The 26,566-nt window shown below is 39.3% G+C and overlaps 1 protein-coding gene across 1 annotated transcript in view; it reads right to left on the reverse strand.

Annotated features, from left to right (window-relative positions):
• ADAMTS5 (ADAM metallopeptidase with thrombospondin type 1 motif 5) overlaps nt 1–26,566 on the reverse strand; it is a 72,084-nt gene that overhangs the window by 8,662 nt on the left and 36,856 nt on the right. Inside the window, exons 3-6 of the mRNA XM_070750297.1 lie at nt 17,998–18,165; nt 3,805–4,088; nt 2,216–2,399; nt 1,088–1,263 (exon numbers count right to left, since the gene is read on the reverse strand). Of these exons, the coding sequence (XP_070606398.1) occupies nt 1,088–1,263; nt 2,216–2,399; nt 3,805–4,088; nt 17,998–18,165 (812 nt within the window). The remainder of the gene's footprint in view (nt 1–1,087; nt 1,264–2,215; nt 2,400–3,804; nt 4,089–17,997; nt 18,166–26,566) is intronic.

Here is a 26,566-nt window from a genome sequence, read left to right on the forward strand (position 1 = left end):
TGCATTCAGCCACACAAACAATAAACATTATGGATAAATATAGAACATTGTTATTTATTTATTTATCCATTTATTGATTGATTGATTGGATTTGTATGCCGCCCCTCTCCGTAGACTCGGGGCGGCTAACAACAGTAATAAAAAACATCATATAAATCCAATATTAAAACAACTAAAAAAACCTTATTGTAAAACCAAATATCCCTGCAAACAAACATAACATGCATAAATTGTAAAGGCCTAGGGGGAAAGAATATCTCAATTCCCCCATACCTGATGGCAGAGGTGGGTCTTAAGGAGCTTAGGAAAGGCAAGGAGGGTGGGGGCAATTCTAATCTCCGGGGGGAGTTGGTTCCAGGGGGCCGGGGCCGCCACAGAGAAGGCTTTTCCCCTGGGCCCCGCCAAACGACATTGTTTTGTTGACGGGACCTGGAGAAGGCCCACTCTGTGGGATCTAAGCGGTCGCTGGGATTCATGCGGCAGAAGGTGGTCTTGTAGATACCCTGGTCCGGTGCCATGAAGGGCTTTATAGGTGATGACCAACACTTTGAATTGTGACCGGAAACTGATCGGCAACCAATGCAGACTGCGGAGTGTTGGTGTTACATGGGCATTTTTGGAAAAGCCCATGATAGCTCTCGCAGCTGCATTCTGCATGATCTGAAGTTTCTAAACACTTTTCAAAGGTAGCCCCATGTAGAGAGCATTACAGTAGTCAAGCCTCGAGGTGATGAGGGCATGAGTGACTGTGAGCAGTGACTCCCGGTCCAAATAGGGCCGCAACTGGTGCACCAGCCGAACCTGGGCAAATGCCCCCCTCGCCACAGCTGAAAGATGTTTCTCTAATGTGAGCTAATTCACCTAATAATAGTTTACATCTAATATTAATATTAATATAGTAATAAAATATGTAATTTTATAATAGACTAGTTTTCTCCAACTGTTTAAAGAAAGTCAGCCAGGGCTACTACATGCTGAGGTCTAAAACAACAGTCATATGCTTACACTGGTTTTACTAGTGAACATTCTTTACATAAAACTTTAGAAATGTAAATATTCTATAAGCAAGCAGAGTAGCTATTTTTACCTTTTGAGAGAAAACTACATAGTAGCCAGTTCCTTTAGCTCGGCAGGTAAGCTTGCAAACATCTCCTGGGAGCACTCCTGCATATTTTGGGACCCATTCTACAAAAGTTTTGATACCTTTTGGATCTGATTGGTATCCATTTCTTGCTTCACATTGTTCTTGGCGGAAAGCTTTAGCTGAAGAAGAATAACTTATTCATTATTATTTATACCTATGGGGATAGTGTCTCAAACATTAATGTAAACATACCACAGTACTGTGAGATTCAGGTTCTATTTCAGGACAAAGCAGTTAAAAGCCAAAGACTCTTACTGAATTAAAAAAAAATTGTCTAGTATGCCCATCACTATCCTATTATGATGATTTGGTACCATTCACTGTAGTAATGCACCTGTTAAGCTACATGTTGAGTTTGACATAAGATGGTTGACTATACAGTATAACTGAAATAAATAAAAACCCAAACACATAGTTCAAACTCATAGGGCATCTAATCAGGCCATACAGATGGCCAAACTGTTGTAACAAATTATTTCCTCTACTACTACTGTAATTTCAACTTCCTTTCACAGGCTACAGAAAATAAAAGTGTGACAGCACAGGATAGTCACCTTTTCAGCTTGTAGCTACCAGATCTGTAAGTGTGATGAGATTACCAATGTATTAGAAAAGACAATACTTTTGTTTCTTTCTAACAATCACAACTATGCTTCCTACAAACCTGACCAATACTGTATGATATCTGGAGAGACTGGATTTACATACACAGAAGTGGAATAGAACTTTATCTCTTCCAAGGATATTCACCAAGTGGAATTTGCGTAATTTAGATTTACATAAATCTGAGCCCAGCATTTTTTCAAAATGCCTATCTGAACTTAATTCACAGCCCTTCCTCCCAGTAAGTCAATACAACATCTCAATTTCATATCTTTTTCTCTTTTTTCCCCATAGAGTAAGGTTGGAAGAGGAATTATTAATTTTATTGTTATTGTTAAACATTTGGAATTCAGATATGCAAAAATGGACCAGTAGATTCTGGTCTTGCTTTTACCCAAGTTTTTGGCTATAGTCTAACCTAGCCTTTGTATTGCTTGTGTTGCTATTTTTGGTTTATAGCAATCTTACCATTGGCAGGACAGGGCATGATGTTACAGGACCGATAGACAGCCCGTTTTCCTGTACAATATCGACCGTTGTTTCTAGGTGCTGGGTTATTGCAATGCCGATAGGCAAACTGAACACCTCCACCACATGAACGAGAACAATGTCCCCATGGACCCCAGGATCCCCAGTTCCCATGGTTCGAAGCCTAAAACATAAATTTCACCATATTATAGATTGCCAATTGATGGTAGCTGGGGGAAAAAAATCAAATATCAGTGTCATCTATACTTAGATTCCTATTTTATACAGTAATTCTATCAAATTAGTTTTATTATTGTTATTATTATTTTGGTATTTTAACTTTCTTTGAATAAACCAAATATTATTATTTTTAAAAAGCAACGTAGTCTTTAAAATCAAGGTACATGACATTGGACAGTCACTGATCTTAACAATGTTCCGGGCTGTTGCATTATATAATACTCCCCAGAGGTGCAGAAATTTGTAGAAACTGTAATAAATTAATGCAGGAACAATGTTCAGTCAGTCATTTAATGAATGATCACGTTAACCTATAAGGAAATTCTTCAACCCTTCAGCAAATTTGTTACACTAAAGATGGAAGCCCTAATCAGGTATTTAGAATGCTACACCATATTGCAGTGATGGTGAACTTTTTATCCACCGAGTGCCCAAACTGTGTGTCCACGCATGCCCAAACTGATATGTGTCCATGTGCATGTGTGCACATGTGCAGGCATGCCCACTTTATGCATCAGATATCTGACGAACAGCTGGCTGGCAGGAGATGGGGCATCCCAACACTGGCAGTGCAAGAAGAGGTAAGATCTTTTTCTTTTGTGAACTTCTTTTTCATCGTTTGCAGGGAAACAGGGGCTCACAAAAGAAACGCCACAGAGATCTGACTTGGGGCAATGGCGTGCATGCCATAGCTTTGCCATCACGGCCATATGGCATCAAAAGGCATGTTGTACGCTTGATAAAATAAATTTTTCAATGAAATGAGCAAAAGACACCTCCGATGTCAATTGCACCCCAGTAAGGGAATTTCGGAATTCTTAGAAACATAGAAGACTGACGGCAGAAAAAGACCTCATGGTCCATCTAGTCTGCCCTTATACTATTTACAATGGATATATGTTTATCCCAGGCATGTTTAAATTCAGTTACTGTGGATTTACCAACCACGTCTGCTGGAAGTTTGTTCCAAGGAACTACTACTCTTTCAGTAAAATAATATTTTCTCATGTTGCTTTTGATCTTTCCCCCAACTAACTTCAGATTGTGTCCCCTTGTTCTTGTGTTCACTTTCCTATTAAAAACACTTCCCTCCTGAACCTTATTTAACCCTTTAACATATTTAAATGTTATCTTGATTGATACTTCACTCCTTCAAGGGGTTATCCCATTTCAAACATCAATTAAATATGACTAATGTGATCAAACTAAATGTGCCTTAAAAGTATCCAATTAGTTGTTTATTATTATTATTATTATTATTATTATTATTATTATTATTATTATTATTATTTTGGTATTTTAACTTTCTTTAAACTTCACCTAGTTTAATAATTAAAATAGCAACATACCGAATAATATTTTTTCTTTGTCTTATCAACACATTTCCCTTGTAGGCAGATCCTTCCTTTTCCACATGGTGTCCCCTCCACAGCAGGAAGCTTCTTGGTCAAGCACACCATTTGACCCTGGCGAACGACTGCACACCACAGACGAGAGCACACATCCATTCCAGGACACACTGTGTATTCAGGTCCAAATGCCAGCTTGCATTGGCGAATGGCATCATATGTTTGTCCTGGAAGTTCCTCAGGACCTAAGATATGTTTTCGTGGTTGATCCAGTAAACAGTTACCTGAAACAACAACCTCATTTATAATTTGTTTCCTTTCTAAGATACTTGCCATACTTCTGAGCTTTCCGACATGATAAAATTTTCATTCATATTCATATTTGTGTAAGCCTGGCTACTTATCATTACATCATATTTATGTCTAATGTAGCTAATCTCATAGATTGCCAGTCATTATTAATTTATTTTAGCATACTTTCACACACAAAAAACCCCCTCTGCTATACATTAGATGTAGATGAACACCTTTGCTTTGAATTAAATTAAATTTCAATTTACAATTGATAGTATGAATTACAAAATAGGTCATAGAACTTTACTTTTCGTGTATGTTTGCTTCCATTTACCCAAAGTGACTTTATGAGTGGGATCTTCCATATTAATCAATTGCATTTATAAACATTTTTTAAAAAAATAACCAAAACTGCCATTTGAAAATTGCAATACCACTTCTGTAAAGGTAAAGCTTTTAAAGAAAAGCCAGAATAAGCATGACTTAAAACTGTAGCCAACAAAATCATTTAAGAATAGAAGAAGCAAGTGGGAATCTTCTATTAAAAAACCAAACAAAATTGGTACAGAAATAGAATATTGATGGCAGGAATTCATTAAACATGCTTACCTGCCAGATGAATCACAAAATTGAACAGCAAATATTGACATCTTTGATAAATGGGAAAAGTTGTTATCTATGATGACAGATTTTGACTTAACAGATACTTTCTTGAAAATAGCTTGTAAAGTTGTTTTGGGATTTCTGCTTTAGGTAATAAGGAGTATGGGATAGAGGAGCACGTGATGCTGCTATTTGGAATTCAAATGCAACTCTCAACTTTTTTCCATTATTTTTGTGAAGCTTGGCCCACAACAGTGGGCTGATTTTATATTTGGAGAGGGTAAGACCGTAGTTTTTGTAAGTAGTTTGTGTTCTTTTGTTCATTGTGGTTCCCCAAGCAGAGGTCTTCTGTTTTTCTTATGCACAATACTACTAGGACCAAACATACAGCCTGCATTGGCTGCCAATCAGTTTCCGGTCACAATTCAAAGTGTTGGTTATGACCTATAAAGCCCTGCATGGCATTGGACCAGAGTACCTCCGGAACCGCCTGCTACTGCACGAATCTCAGCGACCGATAAGGTCCCACAGAGTTGGCCTTCTCCGGGTCCCGTTGACCAAACAATGTCGTTTGGCGGGCCCTGGGGGAAGAGCCTTCTCTGTGGCAGCCCCGGCCCTCTGAAATCAACTCCCCCCAGAGATTAGAACTGCCCCCTCACTCCTTGTCTTTCGTATTACTCAAGACCCATCTATACCGCCAGGCATGGGGGAGTTGAGACACCTTTCCCCCAGGCTTTTTTATATTTATGTTTGGGTATGTATATGTTGTTTTCTTTTTAAAAATATGATAGGGTTTTATGTGCTTTTTAATATTAGATTTGTTTTCGCTGGAATATTGTTTTTATTATTGGGGTGAGCCACTCCGAGTCTTCGGAGAGGGGCGGCATACAAATCTAATTAATAATAATAATAATAATAATAATTATTATTATTATTATTATTATTATTATTATTATTATTATTATTACTACTACTACTACTACAATCTGAAAATCATGAATAGAGGGAAAAATTCAGCAGTGAAATCTACTTACCTTTCCTATCAGTTTGGATGTATGCGCCACTGTCGCACACGCTTTTGCACTTGCACGTGCACAGAAGGCTTTGTGCATGCACATAGGGTTGAAAAAAAGCAACTGGTGGTGTCCAGGCAGGTGGGCAGAGTCTCATGCTGCCACCACTACCAATTCTCTGAATCATGGGCAGCCACCACTACTGGTAGGCCCATACTGGACCGAACCAGTAGCATTTCATCGGGCCAGATTACTTGCAGGACCACCTTCTGCTGTATGATTCCCAGCAACCGGTTAGGTCCCACAGAGTCAGCCTTCCCTAGGTCCCGTCAACTAGACAATGTCGCTTGGCGTGGCCTTCCCCTCGAGGACCCTGGCCCTCTGGAATCAGCTCCAGGAGATTCACACTGCCCTCACCCTCCTTGCCTTTCATAATAGTCTTATGCTGCCAGGCTTGGGGCAATTAGATCTCAGCCTCCTAGCCGAAGAATGTTGTATGATTGCTGTTTGAATGAGTATGATTGATTTTTAACACAGCTGTGGTTTTTAGACTGTTTGTTTAATTTTAAATTTAATTGGATTTAGCTATTGAAATTGTTGTTTTATATGTTGTAGGCCGCACTGAGTCCTCGGGGGGGAGTGGCATATAAATCCAACAAATAACTAAAATAGAATAAAATAATAAATTTCACCCCTGGAATTATTCCTGCCTTTTGTGTATAATTTGCACTTTTGTACAGAGTTATTTGACTAATCTGAAAGATTGTCTGCTTTATTTATAGCCATTATAAGAAAAAATAGTTCGCAATTTTTTTTCTGTATGTGGTTTCTTGGGATTTAATGTATCTTTATTTTTCTTCAGTTAAAACAATTTATCACAATCTGTCCTACTTATATTTTATAATGGATGAAAACATTTAAATGATAAGTCTCAAGTCTGATGCTTTAGAAGCATAATGAGGACAGAGATAAGGCCTCATCTAAAGTTTCTTTTTCAATAAATCAATAACAACATTTTCTTGAAGAACTAACCCATCAGGTTTCAGTGAGATCTATATCACTATAATTATGTCTATCAAATCTCTATCAAATCTCCACAAAAAATTCACCACCACTGGCATTTGCAACCATATTTGGAGCAGTGGAACAAATTCACAGTGAATATTATTCTTCACACATTTTTTACCCATTCAAAAGGCCACAAAAGAAAGAAGGTATACAATTTCATTTAGAAAAAGACAGCTAGGTCCATGGCCCTTGGTATGTATAAAGTATTATGTATAACTGCTAGCTTAATAGGAAAGAATATCATTAGAGCAAACTGAAAACCAAGCCTAATAATGATTTAATTAATTAATTCAATTTTGAGATCTTTTCCCCCCCTAGGACTTTAGTGAATATCAAGGTACATATATAAGATTTTAAACCTTCATTTTTGCTTTTTAGAACTTTGTTTTTATCTGAAAGGGAACCTGTTTTGGCTTAGAAGTTCTATAAGTCTATACAGGCTATACTCCCTGAATATTCAAAGCTACTTTGAAGAAGATGGTAAAGAGAGCAATAGCTGTTGCTAAACTTAAGTTTTTATCTCAAATCCCTGTCAGAATTTGAGTGTTTTAAAAAAGACCTGAGATAAATATTCAAAATTTGATTCAATTCTTCAAAAAAAAATATAGTGTTCCCTCGATTTTTGCGGGTTCGAACTTCGCGAATAGCCTATACCACGTTTTTTCAAAAAATATTAATTAAAAAATACTTCACGGGTTTTTTCCTATACCACGATTTTTCCCACCCAATGACGTCATATATCATCACCAAACTAATAATTTTTGCAAATAAATAACAAAAAAATAATTATTGTTAATAAATAATTATGTTTATAAATATCAGGATCACTAAGTGTCTTATTCAATGGTGAGTACCAGCAATAATGGTGAGTAAATGGTTGTTAAGGGAATGGGAAATGGTAATTTAGGGGTTTAAAGTGTTAAGGGATGGCTTGTGATACTGTCCATAGCCAAAAATTGTGTATTTACTTCCGCATCTCTACTTCGCGGAAATTCGACTTTCGCGGGCCGTCTCGGAATGCATCCCCCGCGGAAATCGAGGGAACACTGTATACTGTTTTCCTAGTAACTTCTACATTCCTAGCCAGTGATTATCCGACCTCTGGATAGACAAGATCAATCATCAATCATCAATCATCAATCATCAATCAATCATCAATCAATCATGACCTAAAACTTAACAATGGCCACCTCAGAAGACAGCATTAACACTAGGACCCAGGCTAAGCATTCCCCCAAAAGATCTTGTTCCTTTTTTGGAGAAACACATTTAGAAACTACAAATAAGCATCTTTATTGTTTTTAAAACCCAATTAATGGTTTAGAAACAGTATTTTTGGTAGCTTAGAGTGCGACATTCAATATTGACTTACCACATTGTTTATTTTAACAATAAACAGAAAAATAAGGCTGCTGCTTTAGAGGCTGGCATTTGTTCTGCGTGTAGACAGAGAAATGCTACAGTAGCCAACAAGACAAGTGTCACTGCCCAGAAAACAGCTGGTGGTCACAAGGAATCCTGCAGGCTGTGAAATACTCAAGCAACTGTAAATAGAATGGTGAGCTTATAGTACATGGAGCTACTGCAAGGACAGGTAGCGAAAGATTCCTTTAACTATCTAAGGAAGCTTTTATATTTAGTTACATTGTACACCAAAGCATGTGCCTTTATTATACACACTTCATAGAATTGTACAATCTACCAACTGTGGAGATAGAATAAAGTCTTTCAGCCACTTGCTTTCCTTCTAGCTAGAATACTTGGCTAGCCACATTATTCTAAAAAGAAGAAAAGCATCTTTCTTTCTTCTACTCCTTCCCTTTGTAACCACGTACAGGGGGGGAAAAAGAACCTCCATAAACTTAAATTATTGTCAATGCCAATTCATGAAAATAACTTTCATGTTCTCGTTATTTTAATTTATTTCACTATTTATAATATTTGTGACCTGTATTTTCATTAGATATCATAAAGAAAATGAACCAGAGCTTTGTGGTCTAATCTCTTCCTGAGTAAGAAGCAATTAGAGATAGATTTTTGCAGTTACAGTGATCCCCCGATCATTGCGAGGGTTCCATTCCACAACGAGCAGGTTTTCGCGAAGTAGCGCTGCAGAAGTAAAAACACCATCTGCGCATGCGCAGATGGTGTTTTTACTTCCCAGCAGCGAGGAGCCGAAGATTGGGGTTTCCCCGCCGCCCACGCCCACGTTCGCCTTTCGTTTCTAGCTCGCTGTGCAAATACAGCCTCACGCTAGCCGAAGGGCAGCTCTGGTTTTTTGGAAGGAGGAACGAGTTGAAGGTGAACTGCCCGTTATTAGCAAGCAACCAAAAACGCAATTTCGCCCCCTTTCTGTCTCTTCCTCGCCCGCCCTTCGGCCGGCCACCCGCCGTTCGCTCGCTGTTCGCCCGGCCACCCGGGTTCGTTTGGCTTCGGGACATGCCGGCGGCGACGTTTTAAAACAGCCGCGCGGCTTCCCAACTGAGTCCCGAAGTTCGCCTTTGACTTCGGGACTCAGTTGGTAAACCGTGCGGCTGTTTTAAAACGTCGCCGCCGGCATGTCCCAAAGCCAAACGAACCCGGGTGGCCGGGCGAGCAGCAAGCGAACGGCGGGTGGCCGGGCGAAGGGCGGGCGAGCGGCGAACGGCGGGCGAGCCTGGCGAACGGTGGGCGACCGGGCGAACGGCGGGTGGCCGGGTGAACGGCGGGCGAACGGCGAACGGGGGAAGACCCAGGGAAGCCGCCCAGCAGCTGATCTGCCCGGCGCCATCTACGCATACGTGCCCATAGAAAAAAAGGGCGCGCATGCGCAGATGGTGTTTTTACTTCCGGGTTCAAAAATCGCAAATTAGCCGTTTCGCAATCATCGGGAGCGCAATACCCGGGGGATCACTGTATTGCTATTTTTGTTACCAATTTTGTTACATTGCCACTGTCCACCACCCACCAAAGATGCAAAGTGAAAGCTGATAGAATTCAATTCAAAACACCTACTGACAAATAAGGATTCATTACACAAGATTATTATGCTAATTTTTTTTAAAGCAGCTAATGGCGTAAAGAGACCTGCATATAAAATGATATTTGCAAGTGAGGATAAGGTAAGGAATAGCTTACTGGAAAATATTATAGTTGTAGATTTTTATTGCTTAAGGATACTGTGAAATATTATTTAATAATAATAACAGCAGCAGTCTTGTCTGCTGAAAATATTATTGAATATTATAATAAATTTAACCATAACAACAGCAGTCTTGGTCTGTAAGATTCTGTTAATGTAACTTAACAATTAAGACAGCATTCATTGTTGGGCCGTGTGCCTGGGGCTAACACCCATATTATAATCTGGTTTGCAACCCATATTATAATCTGGTTTGCAACCCATATTATAATCTGGTTTGCAACCAGTCTTTTCTCCCCCTTTCTTTTTACTCTCTGTAAAACGACCCAGAGTCCTCCCAACTTCTTTTTTCTGTTTCTAGGGTAATTCCAGCACGCCACCATTACAGTTCTACAAACACACTCTGAAACAGAATAGGCTATCAGGCATATGGAGGAATCCAGTGTAAAAGTTCCTATCTTTCTACACACAAAGTGGATATAGAACCGGAGCTTCAAATTTTAGCAACTTTAAGATTTGTGTACTTCAGTTCCCACAATTCTATTCTAGTAGGACTGGAACTCACAGTTCTAGTCTGGTTATTAACCACTACACCAAACTGTCATTTATTGTTATGTTTAGTCTCTCAGTGATCCAGATGTTTAGATATTGTCAACTCCCAGTGACCGGTTAGATTGCACAGCCGGCCTCCTCTGGGACCCATCAGCCAAACGATGTCAGCTTGCGGGTCCACAGGTGGAGAGCCTTGTCTGTTGTGGCCCTGATCCTCTGGAACCAACTCCCCCAGATATTTGCACTGCCCCCACTCTCCTTGCCTTTTGGAAGGTGCTAAAGACACACCTGTGTCGGCAGGCCTGGGAACCATGAGCGACAATTTCGCTCTGGTCGTTGCATGAAAGAAGGATGATTGATTGTTTTTAATGTGGATTTTTTATTTATTTGTAATGTTTTAAATTCTATTTATTGTTATTCTCTATTTTATCCTTGTAAGCCACCCTGAATCCGCGAGAAGGGCATCCTATAAATCTAATTAATTAATTAATTAAAAAAATAAAATAAAATAAAATAAAATAAAATAAAATAAAATAAAATAAAATAAAATAAAATAAAATAAAATAAAATAAAATAAAATAAAATAAAATAAAATAAAATAAAATAAAATAAAATAAAATAAAATAAAATAAAATAAAATAAAATAAAATAAAATAAAATAAAATAAAATAAAATAAAATAAAATAAAATAAAATAAAATAAAATAAAATAAAATAAAATAAAATAAATAAAATAAAATAAAATAAAATAAAATAAAATAAAATAAAATAAAATAAAATAAAATAAAATAAAATAAAATAAAATAAAATAAAATAAAATAAAATAAAATAAAATAAAATAAATAAAATAAAATCCAGATAACATTGCCATTTCCCCACCCCCCAAAGATCCAAAGTTTGATCCTCACTGTGCATTAGGCCTTGATAGCTTGGGTCAACTCCCTTGTCACCATGGTGGTCATGAAAGTACAAGTAACTTCAGTCTCTAAACTCTTCCAAAACCATGAAAAATCTAATGCCACTCCAAGCACAGCATCGAGCAGTTGACTCTATACAGCAAGGAGGACATTGCAGTAACAGCGAACACAACTGAAAGCTGCCAGAGACTCTCAGATAACAGTATATTTTCTGCCATTGTTCCAGCCTACACAATTACCATGGATAAGTTTTATAAAGTAATTTCACAGTCCAAACTTTCCACACTCCTAATATTAATCCACCAACACTTAAATATACTAGATCACCAAAATTCTTGGCACCATTGTGAGGAAACACAAGTTATATTACCAATTGGCAACAGGTTTCAGACCCTTTCAAACCCTTTCAGGACAAAAAATGAAAAATCTGTTTTTCTTACTGAAAAGTCAGGATTTTTCTACATTACTATATTTGCCTACTATTTTTCAATGGCTGGATTTTAATTACAATCCTATTTATTTTTGCTATTGGGAGAAACAATAATAGCAGAATCTTGTCTTTTATTAATGTGTAGAACTCAATCTAATTTTCCAGGAGGAAAATCCCCCTGTCAATGTATCAGTATAGCTAATTATAATGCTTCTGAGTATATATAGCACATATGTGAGAGGCAAAAAGATTGTTCACCAAGGAAATGGAAGATATTTAGAATTACTTACATTTTGATAGGAAGATTGCGGGAGATAAGATCAAAATATTACTGAAGAAAAGCCCCCCCCCAGTAACTCAAGGCAGCAAATGTACATAATACTCCTTTCTTCTTTTATTTTGCCCACAACAACTCTATAAGGTTTGTTTGGCTGAGAGACAGTGATTGGCCTAAAGTCACCTAGATGGGTTTCATAGTTAAGGTAGAACTAGAACTTATGAAATTTTCTCTTCTATTTTTCACAATCATGATATATGTATTCTGAATGGCTGAAAGAAAAGATGAGCAAGTTCTGTCCGCCCATCCGTTATCTATCTATCTATCTATCTATCTATCTATCTATCTATCTATCTACCTACCTACCTACCTACCTACCTACCTACCTACCTACCTACCTATCGTCTGTCTGTCTGTCTGTCTGCCTGCCTGCCTACCTACCTACCTACCTACCTACCTACTTACCCATCTAATCACTCATCTTTTGGTTCAAACAACTCTGAGCAGATCTTAACAACAAGAAGGCTTCCCGGCTCCAATCCTCCCCCACAGGGAGGCGGAACTGACTAGGTGGTTCAGCCCCAGATGCATGATGGACCCAGAGGGCTTTCAAAGGGAGCTTGGGGTTATACCAGATGCACTTGTCCAAAGTTCGGCAGAGTCTCTTGCCGTGGTCTGGAAAAAGGCTGCGACGGAGGCTCTTGACCGGATTGCAACGTTGCGACCTCTCTGTGGCACTAGACCCCGGAGAGCTCCTTGGTTTTCTGAGGAGCTCCGGGAGTTGAAACACCAGAAGAGATGTCTAGAGAAGCGATGGAGGAAGAGTAAGTCTGAATTTGACCGAACACTTGTAAGACCTCACATTAAGACTTACAAAGTGGTGCTCAAGGTGGCAAGATGCGTGTATCATGCCGTGCCGTGATTGCATCAGCAGAATCTTGCCCGGCCACTCTGTTTAGGGTGACTGACTCTCTTCTTAATCAGGGGTGAGTTGGGGAGCCCTTGCAGAGCAGTGCTGAGGATTTTAACACATTTTTTGCTGATAAAGTCGCTTGGATCCGGGTGTACCTCGACTTCGATTGGATAACAGAGTCGACTGTCTGGGTAGAGTTTGATCTGGTGACACCTGATGAAGTGGACAAGGCCATTGGAGCTGTGAGTTCCGCCACCTGTTTGCTGGATCCGTGTCCCTCCTAGTTGGTTTCAGCCAGCAGGGAGGTGACATGGAGCTGGGTCCAGGAGATTGTCAATGCTGCTTTAGAGAGGGGGTCCTTTCCGGCCCCCTACAAGGAGGCATTTGTGTGCCCCCTCCTCAAGAAGCCTTCCCTGGACCCAGCCATTCTCAACAACTATCGTCCAGTCTCCAACCTTCCCTTTATGGGGAAGGTTGTTGAGAAGGTGGTGGCACTCCATCTCCAGTGGTCCTTGGAAGAAGCCGATTATCTAGGACCTCATCAGTCGGGTTTCAGGCCCGGCTACAGCATGGAAACTGCTTTGGTCGCGTTGATGGATGATCTCTAGCGGGCCCAGGACAGGGGTTTATCCTCTGTCCTGGTGCTTCTTGACCTCTCAGCAGCTTTAGATACCATCGACCATGGTATCCTTCTGCGCAGGCTGGAGGGGTTGGGAGTGGGAGGCACTGTCCTTCAGTGGTTCTCCTCCTACCTCTCCGGTCAGTCACAGTGGGTGTTAGTGGGGGGGGGTCAGAGGTCGACCTCTAGGTCTCTCCCTTGTGGGTGCCTCAGGAGTCGGTCCTCTTTCCCCTGCTATTTAATATCTACATAAAGCCGCTGGGCAAGATCATCCAGGAGCATGGAGTGAGGTATCATCAGTATGCTGATGATACCCAGCTGTACATCTCCACCCCATGTCCAGTCAACGAAGCAGTGGAAGTGATGTGCCGGTGCCTGGAGGCTGTTAGGGTCTGGATGGGTGTCAACAGACTCAAACTCAACCCTGATAAGACGGAGTAACTGTGGGTTTGGCCTCCCAAGGACAATTCCATCTGTCTGACCATTACCCTGGGGGAGGATTACTGACCCCCTCAGAGAGGGTCCGCAACTTGGGCATCCTCCTCAATCCACAGAGTGGGGCATTTGTCCAGGTTCACCTGGTGCACCAGTTGCAGTTCACCTGGTGCACCTACCTGGACTGGGAGTCACTGCTCACAGTCACTCATGCCCTCAGCACCTCAAGATTCAACTACTGTAACGCTCTCTACATGGGGCTACCTTTGAAGAGTGTTCAGAAACTTCAGATCGTGCAGAATACAACTGCGAGAGCAATCATGGGATTTCCAGATATGCCCATGTCACACCAACACTCCGCAGTCTGCATTGGTTGCCAATCAATTTCCTGTCAGAATTCAAAGTGTTGGTTATGACCTATAAAGCCCTTCATGGCATCGGACCAGAATATCTCCAGGACCGCCTTCTGCCACACGAATCCCAGCAACCGATTAGGTCCCACAGAGTTGGCCTTCTCCGGGTCCCATCGACGAAACAATGTCGTCTGGTGGAACAATGTCATCTGTGGTGGCCCTGACCCTCTGGAATCAACTCCCCCCCCAGAGATCATGATTACCCCCACCCTCCTTGCCTTTTGCAAACTCTATAAAACCCACCTCTGCCATTAGGCATGGGAAAATTGATTCCCCCGGGCTGTTCCGTTTTATGTATGGTTTGTCTGGGATGTATGACTGTTTTTATATTAAGGGTTTTAAATTGTTTTTAATTATTGGATTTGTACTGTGTATTGTTGTTGTGAGCCACTCCAAGTCTCCGGAGAGGGGCGGCATACAAATTTAATAAATAATAATGATAATGATAGTGATAATAATGATAATGATAATAATGATAATGATAATAACAACAACAAATAACAACAACAACAACAACAATAAAATAATAATAATAATAATAATAATAATAATAATAATAATAATAATAATAATAATAATAATAAAAAAATACTTCTACATCCTCTACTGGAATTCAGAAATGAAACTAACTTGAAGAATTGGGATGGATGAGGGAGAAGATATAGAAGGATTCTATAGCAAACCTATTCTTGTCCATATGGATAATTATTAAAAATAGCACATCTATAGTTCATTTATAGATAGAATGTGAACTGATATGAGTTAATACTTATTAATTGTTTAATGAGAAACAAGAAATAATTACAAAAAATAAGATAAAACATGTGATTGAATCGTACTGCAAATATTCACACATAGTGCTGTTTCAGAGTTTTTCATGAAAACTCTGTTTTTCATCTATAAGTATTTTAGTTACCATAACAACTGGATCCATTCCTCAGTTAGGTCATTTTTGTCTAAGCTTTCTGGAATTTAAAATAGTTAAGAGCTGCAATTGCTTTATGAGTGCACTGAAGCATTTTGTTAAAAAGTTGATGAATAATACTATATGATAATAAGAATTTTTGCAAGTTTCCTGAAGCTGTGTGAAGTATGTGTTAATAGTCTAGAAAACCAAGATACTAATGTCTGTTTAACTATCTTTGTAGTGTGTCATTTTTGCTTCATATTCCATATTTTAAATCCATTGCTAGTAGTACTTAGAATTAATTGCAGTTATCATTACTTCATATTTGTTTAATACCTCTTTGTATATATTATCCAAGGCTCCTAGATTGGAGTTTCATAAATCCAAACAATTTCTGAGGGCAGCAAAGATAATGCTCTCTATCACTTTGGGGTCCTTCATTGTTATCAGGATTTTGCATCTGAAATGTAACCCTATACTATTTATATTTGTGTATGTGTGCCTTTGAGTCAGTGGACATCTGCCAATTGCTTGCACAAGTCCCTGCAGTTTTCCTGGCAAAATGTTTCTTCAGAAGTGGTTTGCCATTGCCTGCTTCTTAGGACTGAGAAAGACTGATGAGCAAGATCACATAGTTGGAACTAGAACTCACAGTTCTAGCATGGTTCTTAACCACTAAACCATTTATTTATTATTATTTATTATTATGGTTGGTTGTGCAGTGAGCCAGATATTTAGATTTGATTTAGCATTTCTATTCCCGAGGATCTGAGATAGGCAGATGCTGTTATTTGATGTGTTAAAGTATCCTTGCAGGATGTGAGCTGTTTGAAGTAAAGTTGCATTTTGCAATTGGTTGATAGGTATTTTTGTGGTGCTCTAGTTTATTTATTTATTTATTTATTTATTTATTATTTAGATTTGTATGCCGCCCCTCTCCGCAGACTCGGGGCGGCTCACAACAAAGTGAAACAATTTACAACAAATCTAAAGTACAGTTTAAAAATATTTTTAAAACCCCATTTTCTAAACAAACATACATACAGACATACCATTCATAAATTGTATATGCCCGGGGGAGATGACTCAGTTCCCCCATGCCTGATGACAAAGGTGGGTCTTAAGGAGTTTACGAAAGGCAAGGAGAGTAGGGGCAGTTCTAATCTCCGGGGGGAGTTGGTTCCAGAGGGTCGGGGCCGCCACAGAGAAGGCTCTTCCCCTGGGGCCCGCCAACCGACATTGTTTAGTTGACGGGACCCGGAGAAGGCCCACTCTGTGGGACCTAATCGGTCGCTGGGATTCGTGCGCCAGCAGGCGGTCTCGGAGATATTCTGGTCCAGTGCCATGAAGGGCTTTAAAGGTCATAACCAACACTTTGAATTGTGACCGGAAATTGATCGGCAACCAATGCAGTTGCTTTGGGATTGGACTCAAAGTGCCTAATACTATCGGTATTTTGCTTTCTTTTGCCATAGTCATTCTACTTCTCTTTCCAGGTTTTCATATTTTGTCCAGTTTTCTCTCTTCTATTTTGTGGTCTCCAGGAACTGCAATATCTACTATCCAGTCTTTTTAGTCTTATCAACAATTGCTAAGTCTGGAGTCTTATGTGGCAAGGGCTTGTCTGTTTGAATTCTCAAATCCTAGAGCATTTAACTTTCTTCATTTTCTGTTAATTTATTATTATCTGCTGCTATTACTGCTAATTGAGAGAGCAATTACAGAGTATTAAATATGCTATAGTACTCTGCCTAGACATTGGAGTCAGATACCAACTATTTTTAGAGTTGCATAGATGCTACACTGAAGGATTATGAAAGTATTTATTTATTATTAGATTGCCTCTTAAAACTAAACATAGAAGCATAGAAGTCTGACGGCAGAAAAAGACCTTATGGTCCATCTAGTCTGCCCTTATACTATTTCCTGTATTTTATCTTACAATTGATATATGTTTATCCCAGGCATGTTTAAATTCAGTTACTGTGGATTTACCAACCATGTCTGCTGGAAGTTTGTTCCAAGCACCTACTACTCTTTCAGTAAAATAATATTTTCTCACGTTGCTTCTGATCTTTCCCCCAACTAACTTCAGATTGTGCCCCCTTGTTCTTGTGTTCACTTTCCTATTAAAAACACTTCTCTCCTGAACTTTATTTAACCCTTTAACATATTTAAATGTTTCAATTCATGTTCCCCCTTTTCCTTCTGTCCTCCAGACTATACAGATTGAGTTCATGAAGTCTTTCCTGATAAGTTTTATGCTTAAGACCTTCCAACATTTTTGTAGCCTGTCTTTGGACCCGTTCAATTTTATCAATATCTTTTTGTAGGTGAGGTTTCCAGAACTGAACACAGTATTCCAGACATGGTCTCACCAGCGCTCTATACAGCGGGATCACAATCCCCCTCTTCCTGCTTGTTATACCTCTAGCTATGCAGCCAAGCATTCTACTTGCTTTCCCTATTGCCTGACCGCACTGTTCACCCATTTTGAAACTGTCAGAAATCACTACCACCAAATCCTTCTCTTCTGAAGTTTTTGCTAACACAGAACTGTCAAGCTTACTTTTTGAAACTTGAGACGTTCTCAAGATTTAGCATGACATCCAGTGTCAATGTCAATACATACCATGCCCATCATCCAGAAATTCTGTTATCGTTACTGAAGTACATTTGGACCATGGTTTGGAAGCATCAATGCTTGTTAAGATGGAAGACATGAGTCTCTTATCTTCCATGGAACCAAAGTTCTCTTCACAGAATTTGGAGTCATCATGGGAAAGTCCAAGGAGGTGCCCTTTGGAAACAAACAAACAAACAAACAAAAAGATAGCAATGATAATGTTTTACTGCTGAAATATAAATGAAAATATTTAGCCATTTACTGTATGAAGAAAAATGGTGACCATTTTGTGACCCCGTATATTTTTATTGTAATTGTTGGAAACTACATTTTATAGCTTTCCAAATGGGATTGTATGCTATTATTTTAAGGCAGGCACACTTTGTATTATGAAAGTATACCAAGGAGCTCCAAATCACGATCAGCAGACACTAACCCACAACGAGGAATAACTTTGAAGTTCATGGGAAATGATTGGTTCTACTATAATTAAATTGATCAAATTTATATTTTTTTTCCTGGCTCTACCCAACTCGTCTTAGGTAGAACTCAGAGAAGAAATACAGTATGGCTCTCAGCCTAAAAACACTATTTAAGAACTGCTGCTTTAGAAAGTTTTAGAAACATAACTTGAGTAATGGAGTAATGGATTATTAGTTTTTCTACCATAATTCATTATGAGAAATTATATTGTCCCCCAAAAAAGTTTATTGTTAAAATTTCAAACTTTTGGCCTACATCACATAAGCTTCAAGAACAACTCTTATCGGATTTATGAGACACTGGGAGAAAAATAAAGTATGCATAAAATAGTAAATTCATCATCACCCTGTTACTTTATTCCCTGCTCCTAACTCTACTGTCTTTTATATTTTATCCCTGATTCCAAGGAAGCATTGTGGTTTTGAGACACAGTTTGGCAAAAAAAACATCCCTTCCCTGTCAAATCACTCCATTTCATCTTCATTCCTGAAATTTATTGAAATATATGTATTTGTGGGCTGGATTGCAGCTTTCCCTATGATGACACTGAATTACAGGCTCTGATGATTACAGATTATTCTTTGATTCTGTGAATGAGTTTACGCTGACAAATCTGATGATTCCTTATAGAAATGATTCCGACATAGGATCCCTACATACCAATATCTTTTTTCTCTTGATTTAATACTGCAATGCAAACAAAAATGTGGGTATTATTTCTTACAAGAATATATAGTTGCATGGAAAAGAGCAAGGTACAGTGACTGTAGCTATTGTATATCTGGACCGGGACTCATTGCTCACAGTCACTCATGCCCACATCACCTCGAGGTTCGACTACTGTAATGCTCTCTACATGGGGCTAACTTTGAAAAGTGTTCGGAAACTTCAGATCGTGCAGAATGCAGCTGCGAGAGCAATCATGGGCTTCCCAAGATATGCCCATGTTACACCAATACTCCGCAGTCTGCACTGGTTGCCGATCAATTTCCAGTCACAATTCAAAGTGTTGGTTATGACCTATAAAGCCCTTCATGGCATCGGACCAGAATATCTCCGGGACCGCCTTCTGCCGCACGAATCCCAGCGACCGGTTAGGTCCCACAGAGTTGGTCTTCTACGGGTCCCATCGACTAAGCAATGTCGTTTGGAGGGACCCAGGAGAAGAGCCTTCTCTGTGGCGGCCCCGACCCTCTGGAACCAGCTCCCCCCAGATATCAGAGTTGCCCCCACCCTCCTTGCCTTTCGCAAGCTCCTTAAAACCCACCTCTGTCATCAGGCATGGGGGAATTGAAATTTTCCTTCCCCCTAGGCTTATAGAATTTATACATGGTATGCTTGTATGTATGAGTGGCTCTTTAAATTGGGTTTTTTAAGATTATTTTTAATATTAGATTTGTTTTACATTGTCTTTTCATTGTTATTAGCTGACCCAAGTCTTCGGAGGGGGGCGGCATACAAATCAAATCAAATCAAATCAAGTAAAGTCAAGTCAAACAAACAAACAAACAAACAAACAAACAAACAAACAAACAAACAAACATGCCATCCCTTTAGTGATAATTTCCAGACAAGGTAATATCACAGGGAAGCATCTGAAATGCATACTGAGCTGGTAAAAATATTATAAAATGTACTGTTCTCTCAGTAACTGAAGAAAACTGAAGAAATACACCCATGATTTGCAAGCTGGGTAATTGGCATATTATGTTCTGCAATCCCAACACTTTCCACTGTCCTGAGAACTCTTTTTCCTCCAGTAAAATGCAAGCTTGAGCGACTCCAGTGCCATAAGGATGTGGTCACTATAGCTGACCACACCATAATTAACCATCTCCAGCATTAGTTCTTGAGCCACTTGGAACTAAACAACCTAGAAAAGCAGAATGATATAATCATAGAATTATGCTCAGATGATGGATTGCATCTTTGTCATCACTTCTACAGAATGACTCACAATGATACACTGGTACACAAATTTAAACAGAAAATAATTACATGGATGAAATTATATTTTTGCCAGGAAATGGAGCAGAAGAATGTAAATAGCGGAATAATGGAGTTTAACTTTCTATTCGTGTTGTTGTCACTCCCTCTACCATTTAATGAATTTAAACTAATTTGATCATTAACTGATTATGTGCCATTAGGGACCAGTTAGATAGTTTCAATCATAACTAATTTTGTGTAAAAATTGAAACTGTTGCATGCATTCTTACATAGCATGCATATGTACCCATGCAGCAGAGAATAATTTTTCTCTGTGATGACATGTTCAGGAACTAAAAGCTGAACTTTGACACCAGAGGTATTTTGTGCTGTTGTTGGGAGCACTTATTTCCAGTGAATGTTGACTAAATAAAGGGCATAGCATAACAGTCTATCTGAACTAAATAACAATGGTAAATGAAGCATATCATCAAACAATGCAAACACTGAGGTAGACACAAGACATGCAGAGATTGAGGTTCAGTCTTGAAGTTCAGTCTTTCTTCTCAGCAAGACAAGGTCAGTGACTGGTCTGATGTAGAGTTTCTTGGCAAGAGTCTTTGAGTTGTGGCCTGAGTTATGTGGCTTTACGACTTGCACCTCAACTTGGCGCACTAGTCCATCGGAGCTGGGCATAACTTGGTACACAAGCCCTATAGGCCAAGAGTTCTGCGATGTGTCCTTCTCTTTCAACAGGGCGAGGTCCCCTTGTTTCCCATTTGCAAGAGAGGTCTCTGTAACAAAGGCATGACATCCATCCTTTCATACCATCTTTTTTTGCCAGATAAGCGAGGTGAATTCTGTGAATTCTGTCTGAAACAGACTACCAGCAGTGCTCATATATAAAACTTCCAATCAATATAGCTTTTAATAAGCTCATTTCTTTTAAAAGGCATTACAATGCTGCACTCCATTAAAAAAAAAAGATGGATCTCATTTCTCCAGGGTTAGAAAACATTTTAAATGTCTATTGTTCCCCTCCTCCATAATCATTTTTTTGTTTTTGTTTAAGTTTGGTGGTCCATTTTTTTTCCTTGTTAGAAAAGAAAGCCACCCACACATTTCAGTTCAACATAAATTGAAATGTGGGAATGAATGTGACCATACTGCATATTAAACAAAATAAGCTTTGCATTGTGAAATGAAATGTAGACTCCCATGAGAGATGTAATAGAAACATAGAAACATAGAAGTCTGACGGCAGAAAAAGACCTCATGGTCCATCCAGTCTGCCCCTATACCATTCTCTGCATTTTATCTTAGGATGGATATATGTTTATCCCAGGCATGTTTAAATTCAGTTACTGTGGATATACCAACCACGTCTGCTGGAAGTTTGTTCCAAGGATCTACTACTCTTTCAGTAAAATAATATTTTCTCATGTTGCTTTTGATCTTTCCCCCAACTAACTTCAGATTGTGTCCCCTTGTTCTTGTGTTCACTTTCCTATTAAAAACACTTCCCTCCTGGACCTTATTTAACCCTTTAATATATTTAAATGTTTCGATCATGTCCCCCCTTTTCCTTCTGTCCTCCAGACTATACAGATTGAGTTCATTAAGTCTTTCCTGATATGTTTTATGCTTAAGACCTTCCACCATTCTTGTAGCCCGTCTTTGGACCCGTTCAATTTTGTCAATATCTTTTTGTAGGTGAGGTCTCCAGAACTGAACACAGTATTCCAAATGTGGTCTCCAAATGTAATGGGTTGTCAGAATAACCAGGAAGAACTCCAGCCAGGGCAATGGTTAGATAAGAGCTATTTCAAGTCACACAAGAAATGGGGCTGGAGAAAACATCTCTCAGAAGGGACCCATCCTAATTTTTTGGAAAATAAAGGCAAGGTAGGGGAGAAGTACTTTCAGACCTGAAATGTTTTCTTACTGTCACCCTCCAATAAAGATGATGTTAGTGCTCATGGTTTTGTGTTTCTATCTGGTCTGCCTTGAAAGGCTAATATCAGCTCTTGAAGGAAATGGCGTACATATATCTGAGAAATAAATTACAATAAAATAATCTTTTGCAGTAATCAAATATCATATGAAGTTACAGGGGTTTCTCCCCCCATAGGCTTCAATTGTATTTTAATAAAAGAGGAACATTTACAGTATTCATTGTTCTGAAGAGTAAAATAAAATGGTTTCGACCTGAGATGAAGAGGATACTTTGCTGGAGTTTCGGGAACTTTCTCTGAACCCTCCAGAGTGTAAAAAAACAGCACAACGGAAAACCGGAAGTGCATTTTTTCGAACTTTAGCTCTAATATAACCCAGTTTGTCCATTGGGTGATTTTTTCTGATTCATGTAGCAAAAAATTAGATTCATAAAATCGAATGCAAATTGATTGTATCTAACATCCTGTTACACTAATATGTAAACTAGGGCATAGCATAGTGACATCACAAGCTAGGAATGCTAGATATCAAGTGGCATCTTTACCCAGAAATTCACAGCTTACCTAAAGCCCCTTTTTTTCTTTTTGTGGTGTAACTACACTTTTTTGCCTAATTTTCCTATAAGTATCATAGAAGCTGTAAGAAGAGTCAGCAATTGATTCTAGATTGTTGGGTAATCTTTCTAATGCTGCAGTCTATGCAGTAATGGCACAATAAATAAATGAACAAGTAAATTTATTTATTTATTATTTATTTATTATTTAGATTTGTATGCCGCCCCTCTCCGCAGTCACTATGCAATCACTATGAATTCAGCTATGAATAAAATAAACATATTTTGACTGTCCCTTATAATTGGCATGCCAAAAATCATCTTCTTTACAAAATATATCTATCCAGGCCTCATTTATGTTAAGGGCACTGCTATTTCTACCCACCAGTTACAGGGAGCCTTCTGGCATCTACCAATTAAGGATGGGGGCTCAAAAAATCCACTTTTCTGAGAAGCCTTCAGATTTATAAACTGAAAAGCTTTTCTTTATGTAAAGCCTCAGCACACAAAAAGTAATAGCTGGATCATGTTCTGTCGGGCTCTCTGGTTGACTCCTCCCAAAAATTCACAGGTACAAATTTCAGACACACACATGTTTGAAAATTCAAAACAATGTTCTTTATAATGAAAATTCACTTAACCTAAGCCCTCTTTCGGTATAGCAAAGAGCACTCGTCTCCAAACAAACTGGTAATTTGTACAAGTGCTTATCAGTTCTGTGATACTTAGCTTGCAGCTGTGAGGCAATTCATAGTCCTTCTTCTTTCACAAAGTGAAACACACTTTGCTCTGGTTTAGTTTCAAAGCAGGGAAAAATCAGCACACACAAAAAGTCAAAGTCAGTAAAGCAGTCACGAAACACAACGATCAGATAATCCTCCACAATGGCCAAACCCACAGGCTGTTCTTTATAGCAGCCTCACTAATCACCACAGCCCCACCCAACCACAGGTGGCCTCATTTTCTTTGATAATAATCTCTCAGTTGTTGTTGCCTATGCATCGCTCTCTGCATGCATGGCTGTATCATTAACTCTTGTTCTGAAGCCAACGAGGAGCTAGATAATTGATCTCCTTCTGAGCTGTCTGCCACACTCTCCTCCTCCCTGTCACTCATGTCTTCTTGGTCAGAGGAGCCTTCATCATCAGATTCCACTGGGGAAAAACAGGCCTGAAGCATGTGGATGTCTCCCGCACATCCACAGTCCTTGGGGTGGGAGCTGGGCCAGAGCTAACCACAACAGATCATAAATAGTACTTTTCCTAAGTTATTTATAATAATCTCTGTCCAATTAGGATTCTCTTTTCCCACAGATGATGTATTTTGTCACAAGGGAGCATGCAATACCGTTATTTCAAAATCAAAAATCAAAATGTGAATGCTGGCTTTTAACTGCTATCTAGCATTACTTTGTTTTGTTATTTGTTATTGGTATAAAAGTCTATCTAGGAAACAGATGCTTAAATCTCCCACATCCCAATGGCACTGGTTGATGCAACTGATGCTAAACCTGTGGAAATACTTCACAAGAAGAGTCTTCCACTCCTCCTCACGCAACAAATTACCTTACTCCTCTAGACTTCAATTACTTTGTTTAGAAAATTTATAGCAGCTATGCCAGGGGTCCCCAACCACCGGGCCGCGGACCAGTACCGGGCCGCGGGGCATGTTGCACTGGTCTGTGGAGTCAGCAGCTGCCAGTCCTCCTGCCGCCGCCCCCTCCCTCCAGTGCTTCATCTCCCGCTGGGAAAGAGGCCTCGGGAGGCAGGTTCTGCCGGCCACAGGGCGATGGACGGGACAGAGGGGCGGGAAGGACCGGGAGGCTCAAGCCTCTTTTGGCTTCTGCCGTGGCACGCCTTTGCGTTTTTGGCTGGGGGGGGAGGCAGGAGGGTCGGCCTGACCCCCTCCCTCCAGCGCTTCACCTGCCGCTGGGCAAGAGGGTTTGGGAGGCAGGTTCTGCCGGCCACAGGGCGATGGCGGGAAAGAGGGGCAGGAAGGACCAGCACCCCCATGCTTAATCCCGCCCCCAACCACACCCCTTTCCGCCCCCACCGGGCCATAGAAAAATTGCCTTGCTTAAACTGGTCCCTGGTGGAAAAAACGTTGGGGACCACTGAGCTACGCGGCCTCCGAACTGATTTAACTGTTGTTCATAAAATCATACATCACAATGTACTCCCTGTTAGCGACTACTTCACCTTTAACAACAACAACAACACAAGAGCATGGAATGGATACAAACTAAATGTAAATTGCTCCAAACTAGACTGCAGAAAATATGATTTCAGCAATAGAGTGGTCAACGCCTGGAATTCACTACCGGACTCTGTTGTTTCTTTCCCCAATCCCAAAATCTTCAACCTTACATTTTGTAAGAGGTCTGTAAGGGGCGTGCATAAGTGCACATTTGTGCCTACCGTTTCTGTCCTAATGTCTTTTAATCTTTTCTATCTCTGCTTTATACTTATATTATGTTAAACATACTACAATACAATACTGTATTATATTTGTATGACAAAATAAATAAATAAAAATAAATAAAACATTTCAGAGAGACCTATTCACTGTGTGATGTGATTTTTACAACAACATTGCCCAAAGTGAAGTCAATAGTACTCTGCATACTAGCTCATAAACTTTCAACTTTGCTATGTAGCTATTGAAAACATAGTCTCTCTTAATATACCGTAAATGTTCATGAAACTACATTCAGAGAGATCAGCACATTGCATAAAACCTCTGACCGCAGCCAAACTCAAGTGGAATTACTGTTGGATTTGAGGCATTCCTTTGGTCTTTGACAAAAAATTTCCCTTGACTTTCACATGGCCTATTTCACTGCCTTGGTTTAAGAGTCTGCTGTTCAAAAGCATTTAAATTCCCCAGCAGCTAAACAGCATGGAAGAGAAACTTCCCTCTGAAAAGAAAGACTATCTTTCATGTTAAAAGGGTATTTAAAAATAGCCTTATCCAATGTGATACTTCCTTATTGCTTGGGATTACAATTCTCAAAATTCCCAGGAGTTATAGCACCAGTTTAGACCTATGAAAACTTACTGACAAAGGCAATTTTAAAATAATCTCAAATTAGCATCTGGGACAAAAATTGTCCTTGCAAGGTCAAGATTTGTGGTCAGAAGGTGAACTGGCAATATTTTTACATATAGTAAAAATATAGCCCATAGTTTAAATTCGTTTATGACTTTATGACTATAACTTGTTGCTTGTATCCTTATAATTTATATTAATATTGATTGTTTTCTGATTGCTTATTTGTACCCTATGACAATCATTCAGTGTTGTACCTCATGATTGTTTATAGATGTATCTTTTCTTTTATCTACACTGAAAGCCTATGCACCAATGACAAATCCCTTGTGTGTCCAATCGTACCTGATGAATAAATAATTATTCTATTCTATTCTATTCTGTTTTCAAGTTTGCAGCCCCTGTCCTGTTTTTCACCTCTCACTCAAGATAAATGCTGAAGTTTCATCTTTTTTCCCCCAGACTAAGCATGTTTATGAGGGCTTAATACAAATGCCTTACTCATATCAGAGGTTAAGTTGGGGACTTCGTAAAGACGTAACAACGCAAATGCATTAAATACTTTCTTCCTACAAATGTCAGCAGAACAGCTGTGGTTTAATTATA

The sequence above is a fragment of the Erythrolamprus reginae genome, chromosome 4, assembly GCF_031021105.1.
Source record: "Erythrolamprus reginae isolate rEryReg1 chromosome 4, rEryReg1.hap1, whole genome shotgun sequence".
Taxonomy (NCBI): domain Eukaryota; kingdom Metazoa; phylum Chordata; class Lepidosauria; order Squamata; family Dipsadidae; genus Erythrolamprus; species Erythrolamprus reginae.